Here is a 15840-nt window from a genome sequence, read left to right on the forward strand (position 1 = left end):
CCGACTCCTGCCATGGGCCCAGGAAGGGGCCGGGTTTATAGACCGGACTGCTTTGAACTCTTCCCGGGGGAGCGTGGGGCGGGGTGCGGGGGGAGTGCTTTGGTGTTTATTAGAGCTCACCTGGTGTTAGAGACTTTCACAGAATCACAGAATATCCTGAGGTGGAATGAACACCCAGGGATCATCGATGGCCATCCCCAAGAGTCACACCATGTGTCAGAGAGCTGTGACCGCTTCCCTGGGGAGCCTGTTCCCGTGCCCATCCACCAAGGGATAATCTCAGCGAGGCTTTCTGAGATCAGGCAGCTTTGTCAAAAGTAAAAAAAAAAAGTCTTGTTAATCTGCTGTTTGGGAGGTTTTGTAAATGCCTTTGTTGTACTAGAAATCGTACGCTAGGATGATCAATAAAAAAGTTGCATCTGTACTTCAAGATGATATTTAGTGTAACATTGTGGGTTTTTTTTAAGGTAGTGATCCAAATTCAGCTGTACATGACAGGATACAAAGAGAATTGGAAGATTGCTGCATATCAAAAAATATGTGTGCATTCACAGCGAAGGAGATTCAGAAAAAAACACTGAAATAAAACAAGAAATTACATTTGTTAACCATTTGAAACATGTAATTATGAATTTCCTGATCATGAATACCAGAGAATTAATATTTTAATTATTATTAATTATAAAGAATGCATGGTAAATACATACTACAATTCATGAAATTAATCAATGCAATTTAAAATGTATGCAAATTTTAGTTAGTAGAGGTGTGTTTCTTGTACAACCAAAAGTTTTGTAGTCTGCAAGGTGAAAGTATTTAGTGAGTACTTCAGGGATTTGGAGAAAATGGAAGAATTTTCTTATGGTTATAAGCTACTCTGGAGCTGTAGATTCTGTCACCGACCATGCTGCAAAGCTTCTGTGTGGTGAAGGAAAACCCATGTGAAGTCATTGAAATAATTAATAAAACAGTCTGTACACATGCCTGTTTTAGTCAAAAGTTTTTTTTATATGATAGCATATTATATAAACTAACTTTTCAGATGTGTTTATTTTGTATTTGTGTGAAAATCCTGCTGTTCAGGCCTGTTTGTTTCAAGTTGGCCCCTATAAAGACATTAGTTTTGTTCACTGCACTGCTGAGCTTTGACCTGCAGGACAAACCTGGTTCTGCAACTTGACTGACAAAAAGTAAGAACTTCACAGTTAGGAGTTTGGGCACTAACATAACCCTTAGGGTCCATGCTGTGCTCCTTTTCAGTTAGTTTTCTTCTTTCTGCCTAATTTTCCCTACATCTTTTAAAAAGAATAATTGCATTTTTTTTGGTACAAAATTCATTGGTTTATGATATATCCATATCTGATTGAAGAGAAGCTCCTAACACAAAATACACCACAGACTGATAAATATGTAGAAAAATCAGCAGTGGGAACTTTCATCCTTCCTCTTTCTGTTCCATAGCCCACATGCAGAACTGAAAATTGTGATACAACTTCTTTCCCTCACAGCAGTGTCTGAAGATTAATGCCATTTTAAGATGTGTGTGAGTATTGGTCTAACAATGAGTGCTCAGGAAAAAAACTGTGAATAAAGGTGGTAATTTTCTTTTTAGAGCAGTGTTTAATGAATGAAGTATAAACAAGCTCCAATATACCAGTGACTGATGAGATTTTGGCAAAACATACCGGTGATCACAGGTTATCACTGTCCATTTTCTGTATGGATGGTGAAAAATAGTGCCAGGCTGTTCATCTAATGTCAATTGTCACTGTCAATAACATACAGAAGATTGATTTCTTTCCTCTTGCTGCCATATTCTTCCTCTTTCCCTGGGGTTGATGTAGTCGCATTTACTCACATCTGTGGCTGTCTCTGAAGATGTCCATAAAACAAAGTGAAATCTGTTGATGAAAATCATCTGAGAAATGAGGACTTGTGCATTTTTTTTGTGCTGTTTTCTTTTAAAATACCTCAAGACCTTAATAATTTCTGAAGTACATATTAAACCAACATGTACATGATTTGCCAGTGTTTCTTGAAGTATTTGGTTAATTATCTTCACATAGGAGGCATCAAAACCCAAAGTATGCTCTCTTTTCTGAATGATTAAGCCAAGCTTCCCATAACATTTCACTAGCAAGTAGGACTATGACAGACTGCTAACAACAAAGTGAAATCTGCTGTGAAAAAAAACCAGGAAAAAATGGGAAAAGGAGAAAACAATGACCCCAAAGATGTGCAAAGAAAAGAAAAAGCCAAGATACAACTCAAAAGAAATATAGGTTATTTTGATGGGGTAAGTTTTATTATAGGATCAATTGTTGGAGCAGGGATCTTTGTGTCTCCCACAGGGGTGTTAAAACATTCCTTACTCAATGTTGGCGTTGCACTAATGATCTGGACTGCGTCTGGGCTTGTTTCTCTGATGGGTGCTCTCTGCTATGCAGAGCTGGGAACTGCTCTGCCTTTCTCTGGAGGAGAATACAGCCATATTAAAAGAGGCCTTGGATCCGTACCCGCCTTTGTGTTTATCTGGACATCAACTTTTACCAAGCCAGCATCAAATGCTGCTCGAGCCTTGCTGTTTGCTGAATATGCCACACAGCCTTTCTATGGCATTTGTCCTACACCAGACTTGCTGAAGAAGTGCTTGGCCTTGGCCGTTCTTTGGTCCCTGGGGATTTTGAATGGTCTCAGCGTCAAAATGGCTGCGTGGTTGCAGGCAGTTTTCACTCTGCTGAAGATGATGGCCTTGTCTGTGATTGCTGTCGGTGGCATAGTTCTGCTTGTTGCCAGGCAAAAGGAGACTCTAGCCAGGTTTGAGGACATGTTCAGCTCAGAGATCCCCAACGCCTCACAGGTTGCCGAAGCCTTCTTCCAAGGGCTGTACGCGTACGGCGGCTGGTGGTCCCTCAACTACATGGCAGGTATTCTGCTCCTCTTCTTCAGATTTGGTTCTGCAGTTCTCCTTCTTGTGTTCCTCAGCTTGTTTTGGGAGAACTTGTCTTTGCTTCAAGACCACAGGGTCCTTCACGTTTTACATAAGTGTTTGTTGGGGTTGGTAGAAAAGGTGTTGTTCCTTTCTAGGGAAAATTCCTATTTTTAAAATTTTTAAATTTTTGTGCAGAATGAAGCTGACATTTCCAGGGAAGTACAATAGAAATCATAATAGTTAATTTTAAATCTCATGCATAAACAGAATTTTTCATACCTTAAAAATTTGCGTTTTGTCTTTCTCAATGTCCGTGTCAGTGTCTTTTTAGGAAAGTATTAAGATATCCATGCCAATCTATGTGTCCATAGATAATTTCTATTTAAATATCTATGCCTTTTCTGAGGTTATGCAGCTAGTCTGAACATGGACAAATTATTTTTGAGTTTTGTTAGAATGTAGGAATTTTATGGGATATATTTTCCTGTGAAAATAGACTTTTAAAGACTAATTGAAGGTAAAGATAGGTCTGTGGAAGGTGGTATACATTTTTTCATAGAACTTGTACTCAATTTTATCATTCAAAAGGTTTTTTAATATCTATTTACTTCCCTATTCTGTATCTGCTGATGTGTGGCAGTAATAGATGAGAATTTTTTCTTGAAAGTTACAGAGATGATGTTCATAATGATAATTATTCACATCATAAGTTAAATCAATATAGGTTTATAGTATCATCAGATTCATGGAATTACATTGTAAGCAAGTGGATATTGCTGTCATATCTTTAACCGTTTGTATCCATTAACCTCTATCATGTAAAATATTAAATAAACTGAATGTGTTAAATACATACCACAAAGTTCAGTGGTGAGGATAATGTGAAAATTTGGTTAATGTTTAAAAACCTGTCTGTTGTCTTTATAATCCAGGTCCTCCAGCTTTAAAAATAGGCTGAAATTTAAAAAAACAAAAAAAATCATATAAATCAGGAAAGTATGGTTTTGAAACCTTAGGGATTCCTTAAGGGCAAGCACTTGGTTTTGTAAGCCTGAGAAAATACAAGATTTATGGTAAAATACTGATTTATTCTGGTCAGTTAGGAGTACTGATAAAGGCCATACACTTTTGGGCAGCACTGCTGTTTAGACAGATGCAACCTATGCAATAATTCTGAACCAAACTGAGTTTCCTATTCTTCAACAATAACTTCATTTCTGTGAGCTTCAGCTGATGGACCAGGTGCCAGCTGGCTGGCAAGACTGCAACAGGCAACAAAACGAATGGAAAGATAAATTTAAATTGGCAATTTTGGTGATTATCCTTTTCGGAGCTCAGAATTACTAAGTGTATTTCTTACATCTGAAATAAATCCCGAATTCTCTGATAGTATCTGAATTCCACTCTTGTGGTCCTTCAGTCTTGTCTCTGTGCACTACAGCCAGCACAGGGATCATGGCTCAAGGCTGGTGTCCTGAGCAGAAGATAGAAGTCAAATGTGAAGGAAACAGATTTCTGTCTCCTAAAAAGAATTTAAATAAGCTCCACGTTTGACTTTTCACTTCTTCCCCATTATCAGTTATTTGCTGGTAAAACTCAGGAAATTGTAAATGCTGAGGGAAGTGGGAAGTTGAGAGGGAACAAGAGGAAGGAGTGAAAAAGATGGAAAAGAGCCTTTTTGATTGAGATGGGGGTGATTTGGTTTAAGCTTCTGGAAATCAGCTCCATCTTTTGCTGGGACTATGACATTCCCAGGAATGTGTGCTAGTGCCCGAGTTATTCATCCGCAAAATTTTTGGTTTTTTTTTTTGTATTTTGTTTGGTAAGAGTAGTTCTAAGCTATCAGGCTTAGCACTAAACTGTTTTTCTCCATCATCTTTATCCTGGAAAGGATAATAATCATCAGAATCCATCTAGGAATGGACTGCTTTTAAAGCCACTGCATTATTTCTCTTATGTCTGTGCTTTCAGTCTTTTATGTTACTTCTATATTTCTTGATATAAGAGCAAAGAGAAATGTTTTGAGTAGTAACAGGCAAATAGGCTCAGTAAGTTTCAGATCAGGATTTGTGAGGTGATGTAAGAATAAATAATGTGACTTCAGAGTTTCATGTTTAAGCTTGTGATTGTCAAGTAAGGCTACTTGAAAATTTCCTACCTAATCACTTTTCTAATGTAAGTCAGGTATATAATTAATCAATTCCAAGGAAAAATTTTCACTCCTGTTGTAATTTTTATAATCAATCAGCTCTTCAAACAGCCCTCCTTCCAAAATAGTTAAAAAATAGCTAAATAAAAAGAAATTGTTTAGGAATCTTTGATATTAACCTGTTTGAGAGCCACTGTAGGACTTCAGAAGCAGAGAATTTAGCAGCCATGATTAGGGATTGGGGCAGGACTTTGGTATCAGTCTTATCAAATTCTGAACAGCTTCACCACTGAAAAACACTTGCAGAAGCTACACTGCTTGCTTCATTTGTTGTTTTAAATTGTATTTTTCAGAGGAGATGAAAAGCCCCAGCAGAAATATCCCATTAACTGTGATGACAGCTGTTCCTGCAGTAATTGTTTTTTATTTACTAGTGAACATCTCATACCTGACTGTCCTCACACCTAAGGAAATTGTCTCCTCAGGTATGTATTTAATATTTTTAAATGAAAAAGGACTGGCCCATTGACATATCCATCTGACATCAGTGCCTACTGCTCACCAAACTTCATGATCCAGAAATTTGTGTTAATTTTCTTTTAACAGAAAATTCTTTAATTTTACTGGTTGGATGAATGCAGGCAGATTGTTGAAATTGTTGGCTTTTCCCTACACTGTCAAAAAAGAATTCAGAAGTGTATTAAAACCTGGAAAATAAGGTGAAAGTCAGGCCCCAAGTATAGAGATTATCTTTGTTTTCCAGTAGTTTTAATCCTATCTCCTCCTTCTTTCCCTAAATGGCTTTCAGACTAAAGCTATTATTTTTTAGGAGATGGACAAATCTATCATGTTCAGGAGAATAGAAAAGATTATGGACACAAAAATGCAGCCATTTTGGGCGTGTATTATTCATGATAAATACTGTGATTTCTTAGAAGAGCCTATACAGAATTCCAGTGTAAGTAATGCCTGTCTCAGAACCTGTACCAATAAGCGGGCCATAAAAAGCTCCAAAGGGAACTGTATTTCTTCTCGATTGTCCAAGCAGCACATTTTAAATCCCACTGTAATGAGACCTTGCCTACAGGCCTGACAAAAGCCACACCTCATTTGGATGAATCATTTTTTTTCCTATGAAAAAAGCTCACTAATATAAATGAGAACAGTGTACCTGTCACTCAGTAACCTCATATTATCGCTCAGCCAGTGTCATGCTGTCTGCTGGGAGAGATGGATCATTTGCATGCTACAATGAAGAAGGCAGTATCCATGAATAACAGCTGCCAGCTGGCATGACTAGCTTCATGCATACTAGGGCAACTGTGTTTATCTATGCCAGCTGAGAAGATAACCTTAAAATTATAGCACTTTTTCAAACATTGTTTGTTCTTGTTCCTTCACTACATGTGTTTTTTTTGTTTGTTTTTTTATTTTTTGTTTTGTTTTTTGAGGTGGGAGGCACTGTTTTCCCCATCTCTAATAACTTCCTATGCTGCGCAGGACACTGTAAGACCTATGTTCCTCATGGCATTTGGTTATAGACCCACTAAATATTGTCCTCACTATAATAACAGCTCTAGCTAATTTCCAAGCAATATTGAGTACCTATTGTTTAGAAACAAACTTTCACATTTCCCATTTCCACCCAAAGCAAAATATCATTAATAGCACATTTGTTGTCCCATCTCCGAAAGTAAATGTCCTCCCGTTGGCAGTTTCCTGTAGCAGCAGATTGTGTCATCACCGTGGTGATGCCAGGGACCAAGGAGTTAATTTTCTTTCCTTTCCCAGGTGTGTGTGTTTGTGATGAAGGATGTGAGATGCTGCTCACTCCTGCTGGGCAGTCTATGACAGTAGTATTGGCCCCAGCAGGTTTCCCTGGCTTGCTCTGGCAGGCAGCACTCCTTCTTGCTGTCATCCTTCCCGGAAGTGTTTAGCTCCTGAATGAAAAACCCTTAGGACCGGATTAGTGTTTGACTACTGCAATGAAAAAGTAGGCATTGCTGGCAAATAATAGGTGCTTCTTGTATTTTAAGTTTTGCTCCTGTTGTGTCTGTCAGCTATTCAGAACATGGTACTTGAACTACACTAATTCTTTGCTTTCTTGCAGTTGCTGTGGCAGTCACTTGGGCCGATCGAGTGATCCCCTCTGTTGCCTGGATCATTCCTCTCTCTGTTGCTGTCTCCATATTTGGTGCCCTCAACAGCAGCATGTTCACACTTGGTCGATTAAGCTATGCTGGAAGCCAGTCAGGACATTTACCTCTTTTAATATCCATGCTTAATGTCCACTCCTGTACTCCAGCACCAGCCATGATTTTTTCAACCATCATTGCATCCATTTTTATCATCCCCTCTGACCTTATTATGTTAACAAATTACTTTGGATTTTCTTCCTGGCTTATGACTGGATTGACTTGTGCAAGCCTGATTGTACTTCGATACCGGGAACCTCATCTACATCGACCATACAAAGTAAGTGGGTCTAAGTTACAAAATATTTTTATAGATTTTTTTTTTGAGTCACGGGTAGCATGGAAAAGTTACAGAACAAGTGCAAATCAAAAGTGGATAGTCACAAAAATACAAATAATAATCACACTGCTTAGAGTCTTGAAAATTTTGCTTCACTGTAAAAAGAACAGAAACTGGTCTCTGCCCCAGAGAACTTGCACTTGAAAACAGGAGATGGTTCTTTGCAGAATGGGGGATATGTGCAAACAATGTGGAGCCATACCAGTGTGAAGCAGTAACAAGAACACTATAGATAGGACCCATTGCCATTCACAGTTAATTCAGCTTTAATCTGCTCTCATCTTCCCTGACACAATCACAGGCCTTAAGGATAGGTTGAATTTCCTCTTACTCCAGCAGTCATAAAGCTGGATTAGAAATGTATGCTTATTGTGAAGGCTTCTAGGCACTCAGCCCTGAGTGACTCATAGGAATCCACAATATCAGATGTGAGCAAATGCATTTCCAGTACTGTCTGTCTCTGCCCCTTGACAACAGAAGGAGCCTAAACAAGTATTTTTGAAAATAATATTAATTGCTTCTCTTATAGGCAATTTGAGTCAGATGACTCTTGTCCTGGGTGAATTTATAGCAGCATGAGAAATGGTACTTTTCTGTGGCAAAGAACACATTGTTACTCTTATGAATGAGGCATAAAATCACAGTTGATTCATTTATTTCCTAAACCACTTTTTTTCTTTCTCTTACAGGTGTTTTTACCAATTCCATTTATGATGGTGGCGATGTCTTTCTTCCTAGTTCTAGCTCCCATAGTCTGGTCTCCAAACCTGCAATATGTTTATGGTTTCCTGTTTATGCTTGGAAGTCTTATTGTTTATCTGCCTTTTATACATTTTAAATTGCGTTTTGCATTTCTTGATAAAATTACTTGCCACTTACAGCTCCTGTTAGAGGTCTGTCCTGCTGATGGATCTGCTGAGGGCAAATGTGAATAATGGCAGATATTTAATCTCAGCACAAATAAGAGCCAGCAGAGGATTTTGTTTAACTGAGACTGTAACAGTACAATTTAGATGTTGGTGTGATATATAGGTGTGCATGCATATATATACATATATAGATGTATACACATAGATTGCAAACATGCACATATATGTATATATAGGCACAGAATCACAGAAGCACAGAATGAACTAGGTTGGAAAAGATCTTTGAGACCATCAAGTCCAACCTATGACCTAACACCTCCTCATCAACTAAACTATGGCATTGGCATAAGTTAATATGTATATATGTTTGTTTTTGTTTGTATAAATACATAATTGTATACTTATAATAATTTAATAGGTGCAAAGGATCTCTTGTAAACTTGCAAAATCTGTAAAATGCTCTCTCTTGATCCTGAAACCACAGTTAAAAGTTGTGTAAAGTCTTGCAATAATAGAAATAAGACTCAATCACAGCAAAAGTAATTATCAGTATTATACAGTAATCAAATAAATACCTAATGGCATCATTATAAAAATACATTTTCATGCTTTGAACTAAATTGTCTGGATTATTCTTAGTTTACAGTTTAGCTCATTGATTAGAACTTCTGGTATTAAAGACTTTATATTTCTTTTCATCTGCTACCTTTTTTGGCATTAATTTATTTTTAATAAAAGCCTTTGAAGAATATCATAAAGTTGACTGAGATCTTTTTAAATCCCAAGAAAACTGGACATGGTGCATCTTAGCTACTTTAGAACAACACATACAAATTCAAGGTGAAATCTTACAATGCATCAAGTAAGACAATAAGAATTATTAATCTTTTTCATAACAAAAATAAAAGCTAAAGTCATGTAGATTCCTTTACTAAATCATTTACATCTTGGCATTAATATTACTTTATTCCTTGATTTATTTTTAGTGTTATTGAGAAGTAAGAACTTTTTTAGGCCTCCTCCTATCCATTATTATTTTGTTTATGAAAGCAAGATAAATTAATTCCTTTTTCTTCTGATAATTAGGCCATATAAAGTTCACAGAATATTTAATCTTAAAAGCAAATATAAAGTACATAAAAACATCATGTATCAACATGATTAAAAATATATGCTGCTATTTTTATAATTACAATAGAATTACAAATACAAAGTGATTTTCCAAATCTGGCAGTGAAAGATCAACAACACAACCAGTAGATGTCCCCAGCTGAACATCACTCTTACACCGTGATCTCTGGTTTGATGGATGTTGGATTGGAGAAACTGTCTTACAGGGCATTGTATTATAACACAGTAGAATGAAAAAAATCTTGCTACAGTACTCAATTCACTGGTGTATAAACATTTTAGAGATTGGGATGATAGATAAAGAATTCTTCATAGCTGCCCAAAGTCTAGGATGGCCATCAATAAAACCAGGAATCAACCGAAGGTTTAAGAGGATTTGACTTTGCACTGGAATGAGCCCCCAAAGGAAAACAAATACATGAAGCAAGTGGCTTTTCTCAAGGTGATAATGCACACAGAAAGAAAATTTGAAGAAAAAAATTATACCTTTTAAAATGCTGTATGAAGAAAAGTTCATACAAGTGAGGACTGAAGTGTATACAGCTGAACTGGAGGCTGCATCCTGCTGAACACAAGAAAGGAATCAGTGTTTAATTTCACTTAATAGTGCTATTGGAAAAACATTTCTCTTGCTATTTCAATTAAAAAAATCATGAGTCTCATCAACATTGCAGAGGAGTTATATTTTAAGAACTGAATTGTAAAAGTAAGAAATGATTTTACTGTGACCAAAGCATCCATTGGTGATTTGTAAATGCAGGTGTGGCAGTGCCACAGATTTTCAACTGAACTTTCAAGAAATTTATTTAAATCTATATTTTAACATATAAAAAAGTGGAAATTATAAGGAAAAAAAGTTTATGTAACAATAATATCTTGTTTTAGATCAGATGATTAAGAAAAGCAAGCATCAGGGAAATTGCTCAATTGTGCGTTTTATTTCCATGTAATCTCCTCTCAGTGTGTCAACTATCTATTTAATTCATAATGAGTTGGGTACCTACTGATACCATATGTCAGTGTATGTATGGTTAATTGGAGCATGTATTTGTTAGTGATAGAAACTCCAAATACAGAGGCTTAGCAGTTCCAACCAATCAGGGAACTCAAAAGTCCCAATGAAATGTAATATGGAATAAATTGCATTTATGTATCTTTCTGGAATGTGAACTAGATAGTTTATATTTTAATAAAAATCTTGGAAATGGCACATAAACATACAAGATGATAAGATTTAGAATAGGTCAGAATTAAAAATGTCCATGCAAGCTTAAGCCCCTCTACAAAGGCACCTTTCAATAGCCTTGTATTATCAGATCATAAACTGTTCTTTCTATATACCCTTACCTCATTTATTGGAATGAATAGATGGTGCCAAATAATTCACTATTATTTTCTCCCCATTTCAACATGTGAGTGAACTTGTATTTTGTTCATCTCTCTCTGCTCAAATGCTTGATAGACACTGTTGATAGCTTACAGACTTTTCTGTGGTGTTCCTCGTGACAGCACTTAAGCACTTCACAAACAACCACTGACTTCTCTTGACTCTCTTGAGCTGTGTCAGTGGTATCATCTTTGCTAGCTGAAACTAAATTAAGCTGATGTGCAGGTTGCACAAGAAATCTGTTTTGTGATATTCAATTTGCATCAAATACCTGTATGGAGAACCATTGATAGACATTCAAGTATGTATGTTTCTTTGTCTGAAAGGATAGGAACAGGGCAAAGAGCCAGGGAATTGGTGAACATATATCTTGTATGGCAATTCAGACACTGTATACAGATTTCCATTTCCATTCATCTCAGCTTTTAGATGGAAATAATGGATGTATGGCCAAAAATGCTCACTAACTTTGGATACCTGAGATGGGGTACCATGGAGCTGATTTTTCATAGTCATTAGTAAGTTCAGACTGCCTATAATCCCCTGGAAATAAGTTCCAAGATTACTACAAAAAGGAAAATGGGACAAATTATCCCAGTCACTTTGGTTTGGATGAATAGCTGGTATCCTTTAGCTCAATTTCTGACTAACTGTGGGTAGCTGCAATTCCTTTAAGACCTGCGGTCTACTAAATGTTAAATTACAACTGTGAGATTTTAAAATTCCACAAATCAAATGGGAGGATTTAAAATTTGTTATAGAAAATGAGGAAAACAGGATTAATTGCAAGTTTGAAAAATTATTTAAATTATTCCAGTATGGCTATGGAATTTCATAGAAAAAGAGCAATATGTATTCTTCTGGGCAATACTCAATTTCCCAAATCCAGCAACTGCTCTGCAAGTGTTACATGATTCACTATGTCAAATTCCTCTTCTACAGCAAATGAGGGATTGGCTGCCTCATATTTAGTATCTTCAAGACAAATGTTGACTTATTCCCAGATCTGAGACAGACAGGATTTTATGAAAAAGAATGCTCTCATTAAATGACCCCCATTGAAAAGAGACTCACACAGAGGAGCTAAATTAGCATTATAGAAGCAATCCCAGATATGGTATTGCCCATCCCCTGAATATGAGTCACTGATGTTCTCTTAATGCAGTTTCTTTTGCCTGAGTGTTTTAGAATCCTATATCACAAAGAAGAAAATACACTATTAAATTTATAGATTTTTTATTGTTTCTGGCTCATTCCACATCTCCAAGCAGTGAGCATAAAGGAATAGAATTCAAATTCATAACTCATGTTTGCTACTCTGCCCAAGAGCAATTCAATATTTTAACATTATGGCTTGTTTCAGTTGGTCTCAGCTGCTTTCCTACTTGAATATATCTCAGAAAATGCTGTACAGGAGTGTGACTGTTTTATTACTGGACTATATCAGACATTTATTTAATTTTTTATTTTTTTTGTCTTTGGCTTTATAATTCTTTTGTGCAATATAGTTGCATGTTTCAGCATTTCAACCTTACAACAAGTAACGATAGAATGTGGATAATCTTTTATCAATACTGTACTGACTAGTCCATTTTGACATGTAATCTCCCTATCTGTTTTTCTAGGTTTCTAACACAATGTTTGTATGCAATGTCTGCATTACCTTTTATTTTTGTTATCTCCTTAAAAAGACAATGTAAAACACAAAATTATTATCTGTCTTACTTTAAAAATTACTTGCAATTATACATTATGCTAGCTCCATGTGTGTTGACTGCTTTATAAAAAAATTTGTTTGAGGCAATTCCCAGAATTTGTACAGAAGAGCAAACCCCAGCAATTGTACCGAAGAAAGAAAAACCCCAGAAATTATTTATTTCCTTTTTCATAGCTAGGGTTAACTGCGATTCCAATAAAAAGATAATCAGCTAGTAATGAGCAGCTGTACATGTTTTTTTGTTCTCTGATGTGGTGATATTAGGTTGGAACTTCTGGGTTACATAGAAAATTACATGGAAATTCTGGTTATGTGTGAGGAGCTGCCTGTAGCTGTTAGGCCATGAGCGGTTCAAACCTCCTGACTTCTCTGCTCTTATGTTTGATACAATGCACTGTGGGTATTGCTAAGGCTCCCTACATCTCAGTTTCCACATATGCCAAACCAGAAACAACTGTGCTTTAACAACTAACAGGTTAAGGAGTATTCACTTGTGGCCTTCCCTTCTGTATCACAGTTAAAAGTTATTCTTGTCATTGTCCTCTCCTCCAAGTGACGGAGGGTCCTCGGCATTCCCAGTTCTTACTGGCTTGATTTGGAGGGATATGAGCTGTTATCTCCTTCAGGAACTTTGAGGCTGTTTCTATTTTAGCTTTGGAATAGGAAATGAAACATTTTTAAATTAGTAGCTTTGGATAAAATGTATCCTACTAGTTTAAAGACACTGTTGTGGGGTTGGACTGTTAATGTTGATTTTCAGTAATTCCTGCTACATGGGGAAAATTTCAAGAGTGAAAAGGAAAGTTAACATGCCAATATTTAAACAGAATAAAAGAAATGAGCCAGGAAATTATAGATTTGTCAGTGTCACATAATTCCTTGGAAAAAGTAATGGAACAGATAACACGAAACTGAATTAATAACAAATTAAAAGTGAGTAGCAGAATTAATGCTAGTTAATTTGTATTTATGGAAAATAATCCTACCAAACCAGTTTCACTTTATACATTCTGTAATGTAGGTTGGGATAAAAGCTGAAGGAAAGGTGATTTTGAGGTCCACCAAAGCTGCAGACTTGACAAAGTAGTTACACCACTACAGATCAATCTCTTTTGTTTGGCAAACTTAAAAGTGACTAGGGTTTTTCATCATGTTGCAAAGCTACTTAAATGAGCCCTATTAGCAAGCTTTGTGCATAATAATTGGCTAGGGATTTTGTCCTTCTTTTGACAACAGAAAAAGATATTTTTCCTGGCAGTAAGAGATAAATGTGTTTAGGCTGAGAATTCCCTATGTGCCACTACATATGCAATGGGTCTTTGGTGTGAGGGTGGTGAAGCACTGGAACAGGCTGCCCAGAGGAATTGTGGATGCTCCATTGTAGGCCAGCTTGGGTGGGCCACTTGATCTAGTGAAAAGTGTCCCTGCTCATAGCAGAGGGTCTGAAATGAAGCGATCTTTAAAGCTTCCCACTGACCAAACCATTCCATGATTCTGTAATTGCGAAGTTCTAGGCTGCAAGTGGGACTTTCTATAGCAGAGTCCCACCAGAGCTAGGCGTGGCCAAGCTTGGAACTTTGAAGAGGGGCTGTTGCTGAGCAACCTCACAGCCTTTCTGTAAACATTCCATTACAGTTGGCACATAGGGTCCCTCTCTTTAACTCTGCCTGCATGGGTATGTCCTGTCATTAATGTTAAAGTGCTAACTTAGATAAAATGTGGGCCTTTGTACTTTGCAGCCAAGCTCTTGAATGTGAGGTTTTTTTTGGCAGCAGGTTCTTGTGGTTGTTTAAGACTTCCAGGTCAGAGTATGTCCAGAAGGGTGTATTTGGCAGGTGTTTCATGTGGAAAGAATTTGGGCACAACTAATGTTTAAATTGCCTACTGGTGTCCTCATTTTTGGATTGCCTGTTGCAGAGAGATCATTACACCTGAGCCTCTGTTATGTGTGGGCAGGTTCTTGTGCTCCAAAACAGCCACTTTATGTTGTGACTTTCGGTAGATTAAAAGTTGCCTCTAAGTCCATTTTCTTGACGTCAGAAGCACCTTCATGTTTAATTAACTTTTCTTTCATGCTTAAAGTTAATTTTCTAATGCCAGGTCAAGTTAAGACACAGTGGAAAGCTGGATACAAAGTGGTGTATGTGTGTGTCTGTAACTTAATTCTCTTTGCGAAGCCCACACTGACATGTTTTCTGAAAGGTTTGCAAAGTGTAACAGCAATGAGATGTTTTTTCTACCATATATAGTCATAGAAAATCAGTGTAAAACCTTAATTCCAGTTTCAAGAAGAAATCTTAAGAGTTGAAGCTGATGGTCCTTGTCACTTCCTTCCAACACACTCTGTGAGTCTGTTGTCTGAGGAAGGCTGTGAACTAAAAATGGCTTAATGCTATCATGCAGAGCAACCTAAGTGTGATGACAAACTTCCATAATTTCTTTCTTTTATCTTAATATGATCTTCATAATTATTTTTTTTTTATTGCTAAATTAGATTTTTTTATTGTGTTTAGCAAGAGGGGAAAATAAACCTGAAAATGGTGTATGTTTGTGAATGCTTAACTACTTGTGCCTTAATCTCTCTGTAAGAAAGTAAACTTTTGGACCTAATTTTTAAGTAGTGTTGGAAAACTTTTCTAGAGGTCAATGACATTCTTTGTGCACACTATATTGAAATGGCATACTGGTTATGTGTGCTGGTTCCACTGAGGTTTTTTTGTACCTATCTATCTTTGCTCATACATATCAATTTGGTATTTTAGCCCTTCAGAAGTAGTCCTGCAAAACAGTGGATGGTGGGGAGAAGATTAGTAGGGTATTTCACATAGAGGAATTATTTAGTTGTATTTTTTAATTTAGCTCAGCAAACTTCTTCCAAAGCACAGTTTAGTCTAGAGAACTGTTTATTTTTCCTCTCCAATTATGGTTTAATAGCTCACAGTCATATCTACACTATAAGGGTGGAGGAAATATCTGCTTCAGAAGAAACAAAAATAGCAGTGAAATTCTTCAATACATGCTGTAAACTATGCTTTCTGAATTTCCTTATGACGTTTGAATGGACTCTGCTTATGAACAGCTGTTTCAGATCTTGAGTTTTCACTTCAAATCTTACTAAAA

General features: G+C 36.7%; 2 protein-coding genes and 1 long non-coding RNA gene across 6 annotated transcripts in view; 2 read left to right on the forward strand and 1 right to left on the reverse strand.

Annotated features, from left to right (window-relative positions):
* Positions 1-11: 11 nt before the first annotated feature.
* SLC7A13 (solute carrier family 7 member 13) lies at positions 12-9243 on the forward strand. The gene is made up of 4 exons (XM_023920823.2): positions 12-2927; positions 5435-5566; positions 7192-7556; positions 8306-9243. The coding sequence occupies exons 1-4, from the start codon at positions 2204-2206 to the stop codon at positions 8549-8551; spliced, it is 1467 nt and encodes a 488-aa protein (XP_023776591.2). The 5' UTR covers positions 12-2203; the 3' UTR covers positions 8552-9243.
* LOC111924596 (uncharacterized) lies at positions 8257-14262 on the reverse strand. The gene is made up of 3 exons (XR_015285283.1): positions 14198-14262; positions 10103-10178; positions 8257-8383 (listed from the first exon to the last, which is right to left on the reverse strand). It is a non-coding gene; the product is annotated as an uncharacterized LOC111924596 (long non-coding RNA).
* LOC111924593 (ATPase family AAA domain-containing protein 2-like) overlaps positions 14061-15840 on the forward strand; it is a 20895-nt gene continuing 19115 nt past the window's right edge. The window contains exon 1 of one of the 4 annotated variants that reach the window (XM_023920820.2): positions 14061-14395. The gene's annotated coding sequence lies outside the window, so the exon portion shown is untranslated. Of the gene's footprint in view, positions 14523-15840 lie in introns of all 4 variants that reach the window. The other 3 variants (XM_023920822.2, XM_023920821.2, XM_086883699.1) reach the window with 3 other exon arrangements.

This window comes from Cyanistes caeruleus, chromosome 1 (assembly GCF_971803275.1).
Source record: "Cyanistes caeruleus chromosome 1, bCyaCae1.hap1.1, whole genome shotgun sequence".
NCBI lineage: Eukaryota > Metazoa > Chordata > Aves > Passeriformes > Paridae > Cyanistes > Cyanistes caeruleus.

What these genes read in the sequence shown, in the direction of transcription:
- SLC7A13 (XM_023920823.2), top strand. Translation starts at nt 2,204, where the DNA reads ATGGGAAAAGGAGAAAACAATGACCCCAAAGATGTGCAAAGAAAAGAA. An exon ending in TAAGGAAATTGTCTCCTCAG is followed by an intron (nt 5,567 to 7,191) that starts GTATGTATTTAA and finishes GCTTTCTTGCAG; the next exon opens with TTGCTGTGGCAGTCACTTGG. An exon ending in ATCTACATCGACCATACAAA is followed by an intron (nt 7,557 to 8,305) that starts GTAAGTGGGTCT and finishes TTTCTCTTACAG; the next exon opens with GTGTTTTTACCAATTCCATT.